This window comes from Solanum tuberosum, unplaced genomic scaffold (assembly GCF_000226075.1).
Source record: "Solanum tuberosum cultivar DM 1-3 516 R44 unplaced genomic scaffold, SolTub_3.0 scf00219, whole genome shotgun sequence".
In the NCBI taxonomy this organism is placed as follows: domain Eukaryota; kingdom Viridiplantae; phylum Streptophyta; class Magnoliopsida; order Solanales; family Solanaceae; genus Solanum; species Solanum tuberosum.
The window spans coordinates 210,901-221,827 of NW_006239145.1; the positions used below are offsets into that span (position 1 = coordinate 210,901).

General features: G+C 33.6%; 1 protein-coding gene and 1 pseudogene across 1 annotated transcript; one reads left to right on the top strand and one right to left on the bottom strand.

Moving 5' to 3' along the window:
* LOC102584766 (vesicle-associated protein 1-2-like) overlaps positions 1-4,885 on the top strand; it is a 9,416-nt pseudogene extending 4,531 nt beyond the window's left edge.
* Positions 4,886-7,292: 2,407 nt separating this feature from the next.
* LOC102603761 (flavonol synthase/flavanone 3-hydroxylase) lies at positions 7,293-10,391 on the bottom strand. Its single transcript, XM_006356398.2, has 3 exons — positions 9,706-10,391; positions 9,296-9,629; positions 7,293-7,716 (listed from the first exon to the last, which is right to left on the bottom strand). The coding sequence occupies exons 1-3, from the start codon at positions 10,170-10,172 to the stop codon at positions 7,447-7,449; spliced, it is 1,071 nt and encodes a 356-aa protein (XP_006356460.1). The 5' UTR covers positions 10,173-10,391; the 3' UTR covers positions 7,293-7,446.
* Between the last annotated feature and the right edge of the window lie 536 nt (positions 10,392-10,927).

The following is a 10,927-nucleotide window of genomic DNA, read 5'->3' on the forward strand; positions in this document are numbered from 1 at the left end:
ATGTTTAGAGGTGGTGTTGGACAAGTTGTGTATTATGCTTGAGCTTGACTCATCTATGGTATTTATGTATCATTTCTTCTTTTTTATCTCTTGCTCCCTTAGTCCCGATTTCCCCCCTTTGATTATGCTTATTGCTCATGGTCATTTAATTGCTTCTGCGACCAAGGATGTGTAATGATACGCTATGAGGCTTGTTTGGGGTTCCTTCGGATTCCCCATTTGCCGGTCACGTCTAGGCCCTAGGCTTGGGTCGTGACAACAACAGGCTGTGATTTCAGTGCCTGAACTGCTGGATAACAACACACCTTGGCCTGGTTGTTTCTTGATGTACTTGACTACTCGTAGTGCAGCATCCATATGGGATTTTTTAGGTTGTTGTAAGAACTGACTTAATGTTTGCACACTAAATGAAATATCAAGTCTAGTCATGTTCAAATATATAAGCTTTCCAATCAACTTTTGATAGGCACTTGGATCTACAAATTTGTCTCCTTGATTTTCCTTTGTTTGATCAGCATATTGTTTTGATGTTACCTTGACATTCACATCCATAGGAGTGCCTGATGGCTTAGCACCAGATAATCCAACTTCAGCAACCAGTTGGAGTGCATATTTCCTTTGATGCATAACCATTCCAGCCTCACACCTTGCAAACTCTATTCCAAGAAAAATCTTAATTCTCCCAAATCCTTCATCTTGAACACTTGTTGTAAGGATTCTTTTGTTTCCTTAATCAGCTCAAGACTACTTCCTGTAACCAAGATATCATCAACATCTACTAAAATTATTGTAGTTCCTTCAGAGGTTTTTCTTGTAAACAGAGAATGATCATACTGACTTTGATTGAAACTGAGTTTTTGTAATGCCTCTTTAAGCTTTTGATTCCATTGTCTAGGTGCTTGTTTAAGACCATATAGAGACTTTACCAGTCTGCATACTTTCTTCTCCCCCTGACTGGTAAATCCTTGTGGCAAGGTCATGTATATTTCATCCTATAGATCACCATTTAGAAAGACATTGTACACATCCATTTGATGAATGTGCCATTTCCTTGCCATAGCTAAAGCTAAGATAGTTCTTACAGTTACCATCTTTACCACAGAAGAAAAAGTTTCTTTGTAATCTATCCCCTCTTTCTGACTATATCATTTTGCCACTAACCTTGCCTTATACCTCTCTACTTCACCAGTAGACTTGTATTTTATTTTGTAGATCCACCTACAACCAATTGTAGTCTTTTCTTTAGGAAATTCAGACAATTCCCAAGTATTGTTACTTTGCAAAGCATGTATTTCAGCCTTCATTGCTTCTATCCACTTTGGATTTTTACTAGCTTCTGCATATGATGCTGGTTCTTGCAGCATAGATGTTGAAGCTATAAAAGTTTGATAAGGCTTAGACAAATGAGTGTAAGCCACACAATCAGAAATGGGAAACTGTACTTCCTTGTTAATGTTTAATGATACAAAATCCTTCCTCTATATAGGTGGATGAACTCCTCTTGTAGACCTTCTTGTAACCACTGGCTCTACATTTTCTTGACTTTCATTAACCTCAGGATCATGTCCTTCTATCATCTGATCTAATACTGGATCATGCTCAGATTCTTCTGGCATATCTCTCTCTTCTTCATACTCTAACCTTATGTTGACATCTCTTGTGACACTGTCACTTCAGTCGAAGTTCAGCATTTCCAGACTCATGTTATTTACAAAAGGACCAGCATCATCTGTTGACAATCTGGATATAAATGGAAACACAGACTCTTGAAACCTTACATCTCTACTTACAAAGAAACTCTTGGAAGCCATATCAAGCAATATATACCCTTTTTGAGTCTCTGAATAACCCATAAGAACTGAGGCTTTGGACCTGGATGCTAATTTGTCACTTTCTGATAAGACCTTAGCATAGCACAACATCTTTAGTACCCTTAGATGTGTTAGCATTTGGCTTATTTCCATAGAGCTTCTCATATGGAGATTGCCTCCTAGTACCTTTACTAGGCATCCTATTTATCAAATATGTTGCTACAAGCACACACTGCCCCCAATATATTAAAGGAATGTTGTCTTGAAACCTTACTGCCCTAGTAACCTCTAACACATGTCTATGCTTCCTTTCTGCCACTCCATTTTGTTGTGGAGTGTAAGAACAAGACCTTTGATATATTATTCCTCTATCTTTGAACATCTTTGTACACACATAATTTACAAACTCTGACCCATTATCAGATCTTACCTTCTTTACTACTTTACCAAACTGAGTTCCAACAAACTGCATAAAATATGACAAAGTAACACATACATCTGACTTATTTTTCAACAGAAACAACCAAGTCATTCTTGAGTAATCATCAATCACTGTAAGAAAGAATCTATTACCATCAAAAGTAGATTGTTTGTATGGACCCCATACGTCCAAATGAATCAAGTCAAAACAGTCAGTACTCTTAATACTACTACTTGGAAATACAGCTCTTGTTTGTTTTGCACAAAGACACACATTACATTTATTCAAAACTTTGTTCACAACCTCTGGACTAACAGAAAATAACCTGCTCAATGCATGAGATGACATGTGTCCTAATCTTTTGTTCCATACATTCACTTCTTCTTCTGATAACTGCTTTGCTTCTTTTCCTTTTCCTTCTGCCAAACAGGACTGAAATTGTTTGCTTCTTTTCTTTTTCCTTCTGCCAAACAGGACTGAAATTGCACCTGACCCTGTGTAAGATTCTTCAACAGCAAATACAACCCAACCTCTTCCTTACCAATCTCCCTCACCTTGCCAGTGTAGAGTTCCTAAAACACACAGAAATGTGGAAAGAAAGTGACTGAGCATCCCAACTCCTTTGTCATCTGACTAACTGACAACAAATTGTATTTGAACTCTGGAACGTGAAATACATTTGTGATTACACTTCTTGGGGAAATTGAGCAGGATCCAGTGTGAGTTACATATACTACTTTACCATTAGGCAAACTTACAGGTTTTGGATCCTTGACATTCACTATAGACTCCTTAGTTAACATACCAACATTAGAGCTCATATGGTTGGTGGCACCTGTGTCTATAATCCATATCTCACTATGTTCAGAAACTAATAGAGCTTTACCTGCTGAATTAGCCTGAACTCCATGAGCTGCACTCCCTGATATGTTTCCACAATCTTGATTCTGGTTAAGCATCTTCAAAATTTGACTGTATTGGTCTTTGGTGAAAGTACAGCCTTGCAGATGATTCTCACTTTCACCCACTGCACTAGTGTTAGCTTGTGATCTTTGACCCTTATCATGAGTAGCATTCCCATAGTTGAATAAAGGATCATTTGACATCCCATCATATGCATCTTTTCTTGTAGTATTAAATTCACTTCCAGTCATGTAGGCATTATGACCTGCTCCATTATTCACTTTTCTCTTCGACTTAAAATCAGGAGGGTATCCTATCAACTTGTAGCATTGTTCTTTAGAATGCCCTTTGCATCTGTAGAATTCACATATCAACCCCAAGTTCTTCTTGAACTTGTTATATCCTTGGCTATTAGACTGACCTCCAGTTCTTGAATACATTGCTAAGGGATCAACCCCAGTAGAACAGATGGAGTTCAGTCCTATATTCACCACTGGAAGTCAATTTCTGACACTCATCATTCACCACCATAGCATAGGCCTGATTAACTCCAGGAACTGGATTCATCAACAAAATTTGACTTCTTGCCTGTCCAAATAACTCATTCAATCCCATCAGGAATTGATAGAGCTTTTGTCTATTTAGATGTTCAATAAAACCTCTCGACCTCTCACAGTCACATCTAGGAGATGGCATCAAAGTTTCATATTCATCCCACAATTCTTTAAGCTTTGTAAAATAGACAAACACAGAATCTGTACCTTGTTGAAGTGTAGCAATTTCTTTATGCAAGCTGAAATTTCTTGACCCATCCAGCCGATCGAATCTTTCTTTCAAGTCACTTCAAACTCCTTTGGCAGATATTGCAAATGCCACTCCTGCTAACAAACTTTTGGACACAGAATTTAGAAGCTAAGAGAGAACTATCGCATTTACTTTTTCCCACTGACCTCCTAACTCTGCACTCACATCATTCTTCCTACAGGTTCCATCCACCAGTCCAATTTTGTTTCTTCCAAGCAACGCCAAACGAATGGATCGACTCCACACAACATAGTTTTTTATCCCAAGGAGTTGAAAGGAGATAAGGTTAACCCCACTAACATCAGCAGGACTTAAGTACAGAGGATGATTATAATCCACTACTTGATTTGCAGGAATCATTGGTGTGGTATTTCCATGACCAGGAACTCCACCATTACCGATCTCAGTATCTTGGCCACTATTGTTTGCCATTGATCTTGCTATTTTTCTTGATTTGTATCGCGGAAGCTTGATGATTCTTCCAGACTCTGATCTTATGCACCTGATCTACTCAGACTTTGATCAAGGCTCTGATACCATGAAGGTTTACAGAGTTGTTTGTAGAAAAACAGAAGATTAATCTTTCATAGATTTGAGAAGAAAAAGTTGCACAATAAAGCTGTATCACAACTATTTATACATGTACTTCTCATTCTATTCTTAGATCTAGAATGTAACTAACTAACAACTTTATAACAAATTAACTAACTCCTAATTGTAAACTTGAATAGTAGTTACAGACTCTTATTTCTGTCAACAAAAGGCACTAATTTGAAATCTGACAGAGGGGAATATTTCTATTATGCAGCAAAAAAACAAGCTTCAGCAAGAACTGAAGCTCTTTAGACGGGAACATAACACATGTCGTGGTGGTATCCTATCTATATATGTTCTCATTATTGCATTGTTAGATATCCTTCTGGGCTATCTTCTCAAAGAGACATAATTCTTACACATTATTGCTATATTTTCAATGCTCTAGTTGTTTGAAAAATTTCAGAACCTTAAGTCAATTAGTTGTCTGGTTGACTTAAATGTGTACAAGTTAATTTCATTACTTTTGTTGTAATGGCCTTGTGCTTCAAGCAATCATCATATGACCAACTAGTTTGACATCCTACTTTTGGCAACTCGATAAGACAACATTAGTATACCGATCAAGTGTATTTCCTAAGTTATGAATACTATTGATAATTCATTGTAGTAGATTTGTTTTATTAACATGACGAATTACTTGGATTCGAAAAAAGACAAGAATTTTAAAAAATAGAAACACACTAGTAGCACTCACTTGTCCCTTGGCAGTGCCTTCTTAACGAAATTGTCAAATCAAATATAAGATAAAAAATTCAAAAGCATCGTAGAGATCTTAAATTACATCTCTTTCATATTCGCGCATATATAGTTGTTCAGGAGCAGCCAACTAAATTCTCAATTAAAGTCTCCAATTGCTAAAGTGGTGCAGAGAACTAGTAAGCTTTGTCCCTGTGATTTTTTTTTTTATACATGACAAGATTATCATGCCACTCTATAAATGGACGCGAGGTAAGTATTCACTTTAACAAATTAAAACCAAAGAAATGAAGTAGACCAAAGCTCACAAGACTACCAAAAAACCAAAAAATTGTTTCTTCTTATAGGTAATTTTATTTGGTTAACATTTATAAAATAAGATGTGATCTCTACTCTAAAATTATTTTTGCAAATATAAACTAGTAACTTTTAGATTTCAATTATTTATGCATAAACAATCAATGAACCAACTATGAAACTTGTTATTTTTCCCTACAAATGTATATATTTTTAACCTGGAAGGAACATGTAATTTCAAACTCTTTGATAGCACACATGAACTTCTTTTAATCAATATAACGAAAACAAAAGAACATAATTATATTGGAACGGAAGAACCATGAGATTCTTCAACAAGGAACCTTAATTATCACCATACATAATAATGGAAGACAATTTGACAAAGTTACTGCTATAATGCAAGTGTTCATAAGCTTTTAAGCAATAAAGAGACACACTATCACAAGAAAAAGTAAATAGCAATAAGAAAGGCTAGAAAAAAAGAGTGCACTACTATAGTTAAAACACTAGGTTATAACCCTTAAATTTCTAAATAATTCTTTGACCTCATATTATGTATTTCGAATCTTTTAGCATAGATAATCTCGTATATATCTTTGCTTTAACTTCTAGTGATTAAATGTCTGTTTGTGGACTAATTTTATTTCTTAAATAATGTCCTGTTGTAGTTAAAACACAATCTGAATTCAATAAACAATCTTGATTACCTCTTTTAATTTTTGTTGTTTATCCCATTCAACAATTATTTTTTTTGGAAAACTGCAACTTTTTTTGTGCAAGCTCCCACTATATCCTTGATAATGTTAAACTCTACCTTACAAAATTCTTAGAGCTCAAATAAATATACACTTATCAATTTTTATAAATAGCAATGACTATAAGGTAAACAAAAACCAAAAAAAAAAAAACTAACCACCATAAAATGCTTTTTCTTTATCAATTTTTCAATTATTCTTGGATGACCACTAATTTTTTTGAAAGTCTACGCTACATTAATAAGTTTCTTAGCATGCTCTCCACCATTAATTGCACTATCCAAATTATTGTAATTAAATATATTTCAGGACATATTGACCTATAACATTATTTATTATTTCAAGTGATTTGATAGATCATGAAGAGAGGTGTTGAAATAAAAAAAGATTTAAATTAATTGGATAACTCGTTTATATAAAATTTAATTATCCAATGCAAAACATGTTTAGTATCAAAATAATTAAATTAAACTTAGAGGTGGAGAAGTAGTTGAAACGCACTAACAAATTTCACAAGTCAAAAAGAGAGACCTGCCTATATTTGCCCTCTATCTTAATTCCAAAAAAATGATTTGTGAAACTTCTCAAAAAAATATTTATAATATTTAATAATTATATGCACTAACTACGTATATATATAGTGTATATTAATCGGTTTTACCTAGTTACCCGCATTATTTTTCAGATTAAAAAAAATGTTACTCCTAATTTACTTAATATAGGCAATTCAACTCTAGTTATAGTCTTTAAAGTAAGCAATTCATATTTTTCGTGTCATCACTTGCAAAATTAAATCTGCCGTGAAGACATGATTTGAATGCTATAATTGAACTGATAAAAAATGTTCTCCTTCCCTTTTTTCAGAAGAAAGGTGGGATCCGGACAAAATCGATGAAACGAAATGGGGGAGAAATAAAAAAAAAAGGTCTTTATTGAAGAGGCTTTGCTTCGTTTTTACAAAAACTTTACAAAAAAAAAATAGGAGTAAGCTTGTGACACGTTCACTAAAAAAAAATCCCTTTGTAGCCAATCATTTATTAAAAAAAATTGGGGGATTTATTTTCATCTGCCTAGCTAAACTTTAGTGGACAATAATTGAAATCCATACAAGCTAGTATGACACTATTATTATTATTATTACAAAAAAAAAAGACATCAATTACATTTTGTCATGTTGGGGATTTAATTTATTTGATTCCCCTAACTGTGATTTTCCCTGAGGCCCTTTAGTCCTTATGTAGAGTCTATAGTGATCAAAAGTCCTTGGTGGATACAATGGAGAAACATTGTGTGTGGTGAGCAGCTCCTTTACTGGTTCTATCATCAAATCACTTTTTGGATTGTAGAAAAACGCTAGGGAGATGCGTTCTTCTGCGGAATTTACCATCACTCGATGCTCAACGCTCTTGTATATCGCATTACTTAATATCTACATATTTAAGTACACCAACACATAAATTATGTTGACCAAGCAGGGAACATCTCAATCATATGAAATATTCAATAGCTGAGATATCTACTCTACAATCAGAAAAAGAAAAAAAAATGAAAATCAAGAAGAATATTCATGTACAGTTTTTCTAGTGGTCCAACATTTCATATATGTTGTAATTTATCTTCAGATGTGAGGTCCATATATTCAATAGGATAAGGTTGTATGACTGTGTGCCAAATATTGGCTTTTACGAAATAAATTGCCATTATTTTATTATTAAGGGACAAGTAATGTTTACCTCTCTTTAATCTTTCTTCAATAAAATAAAAGATTAACTATCTAAGCAAACACAATATTAGAAAAAATATATATATAAATATAAATATTTTATGCTAATTAGTCAATGTTTACTACTTCAAAAAATAATTACAAATTTGGAAGAATATAACAAGTCAACGTTAATTGTTTTCAGAAATATTCTCGAAAAAATGAGTGAATCAAGAATCTTTAAAAGTGTAAAATTTACGTATTAAAGTTGCAATATTTCTCCCAAAAAAAAAAAGTTACTTAAAATTACAATGAAGTCATTATAAAGGAATGTTTATAGAATTCACGTCAATTTGGTCTCCTGTAGGGTAGCATGTGCTAAAGCCCTTTACTTCGGAAGATGGATGGTTACTTGCTAATTCTCTTTTAATCAAGCAATCAAATTAATGTGACAGTTTATTTTTTGGTTGGTCTAAAAAAAGTATTACTCCATTTTAATTTTAATTTTTTTTGTATATTTAGTAATAATTTGGCTTTAATTTTTTATTTTACCCACAATAAAATGATTTATCGTCACACAAATTAATAACTTATTTTTAAGCTAGAAGTTTCAAAAAAGTTCTTTTCATTCTTAAATTTGGTCAAACATTTTTGTATAAATTGAGACCGAGAGTTTTTTTTTTATAGTTCTTATATATAAGGGAAGTTATAATTATTCAACACAATTCGATATGCAGGATTCAGGAAATATGCATGTACGGAAAGCAATTTGATAGTCGATATAATGACCAAATTAAATGAACCTGGTTAGATGTCATATATCAAAATAAAAAAGATGTGACATGATGTTTTTTTAATTTTATCCTTGCGTGGTCTTTGAAAAAAAAAATGTGAGAAACAATATAGAATTATTAAGACTTATCCGTAGCAAACAACTTGTCCATGACGTATAGTATTTTTCTAAAATTTGGCTTCTTAAATTTTCGTTATGTTTAAGACAAAGCAAGAGGACGTGGGGGTGGGGAGGCTGTTTTCATTCGTTCCCATATGATTATTTTTGGTCAATTTCTTCTCTTTAAAGATAATGTAATTGCAATAAATAGAAACTAAAAATAAACATCAAGTTGTGTTTTGTATTACAAAGTCAATTTTCAGAAAAAATGTTTTTATTTTTTGATGTTTTCCATTAAAAGGGGAAAAGTGACCATCGATATACATGCATTATTATATTTATCTTTAGTACTGTATTAAGAAAATTAATTTCGTCAAAATATATGTTGTGGTACTAAAAATAAGATGTATTAACCTGAATTTGATCGCCTATATTGACGATGAAAGCATGAGAAGCTGGTTTTACAGTGATCCAATGAGCGTTGTTGCGTCGGACCTGAAGGCCAGCGACATGGTGGTCCGGGAGGAGAATGGTCATGCCACCAGGATCCGAATGTGGAGAAAGGCCTAAGGTCAAGTCTGGTTGTGGACATTTTGGATAAAAGTTTACCCTTAGACATGCTCCTATATCTTCACCACCAAATGCATTTTGTAAAACATCTTCTTTTAATCCAAGATTTTTTGAGAATATCTTCATTAAACGTCCACCAAAATTCACCACTTGTTTTGAATATTCTTCCATCACTTTCCTGCATGCATACAACTTAAATTTTTAGATGAGATATATATATAGTATCAAAGTATGAAAAAAGAAAAGTAACATACCTTAGGGAAAGAGGGAGGGCAGGCCATTTGTTATGGTCCTTCAAATATCCAGGAAGATAGTGAAGAAAATAATAATCACTCCAATCAAGAATAGCACCTTTCTCAACTCCAAGTCGACTTCCATATCCCTCATAAGTCTTAGGCGTATTTCCATAACTTTGCTTAACATCCATCGGCTGATGAAAAAACTCTCTCCAAACTTGTCGCGCTTCATCCATGAGCTCTCGCGGAACGCCATGATTAACAACCTGAAAAAATCCCCAATCTCGACACGCTTCTGAAATTTCTTCACAATTACTGCTTCCCTCAAGATCAATCGTTGGAATATTAACATCACTAAACTTACTTAATGATGGCCTCTCATTTAGTGGCTTCACATATTTTGTTGGAATTGTTGAAATCCCACTATCAGATAAAGATTGGACACGAACTATTGGTTCTGGCCAATTATCTCGTGGGGATTTCATTATTTGCTAACTTAATTTACTCTTTATTTCAACAATAACAAAAAATATCATTTACCTTATAATATGCAAAACATTCCTTCTCTACCCCACAACATCTAAACAAATCTCTCTGTATTCACAGAAATTTACAGAGGATACGACGAGAATACGAAGGGGCAACTTGCCGCTGGATTTTCTACAAAAATAAATATATATACAACAACTCGAGAAAATAGTAATGGCCCAACAATTATATATATAGTGGCCAAGAAGAGGCCTCCTACCACTTTTCAGAAAAATAGAATTATTATACTCCCCTTAGAGATGATTTTTCATATGGTCACTCGATTAATAATTATTATTTGATTTTTGATTGGAGCAAAAATTGAAATCAAGAAGCACTCAAGAGTGTGATATAGTGGTCAATAAAATGGTTGAGAACCGTGAGGTCTCAGGTTCAAAACTCGATGGAGACAAGAAACACTAGATAAACTAGATGATTCTTCCTATCTGTCCTAGCCTTGTTTAGTGGTGGCTCTACAGCTTTCATAAAAAAACAATTGCTTTAGGCCCCAAAATTTGGGGGGCCTCATTCTTTTTTTTAAAAAAAAACTGATTTAGATTACAGATTTTAAGAATTTATATTTTTCTTTAAAATTTCGTGCTCAATCAAATACCTTAATCACAAGATGGGAGGATTAATGGTAGAGCCGCGTATAGTTGAGGGGTGTCAATCAACATTCCTTCATCAGAAAATACACTATATAACTAGATAA

Coding starts and splice junctions, on each gene's coding strand:
- LOC102603761 (XM_006356398.2), bottom strand. CDS start 10,172: ATGAAATCCCCACGAGATAATTGGCCAGAACCAATAGTTCGTGTCCAA. Junction 9,630..9,705: donor GCCCTCCCTCTTTCCCTAAG/GTATGTTACTTT, acceptor GTATGCATGCAG/GAAAGTGATGGAAGAATATT. Junction 7,717..9,295: donor ATATAGGCGATCAAATTCAG/GTTAATACATCT, acceptor TTAAATATGTAG/ATATTAAGTAATGCGATATA.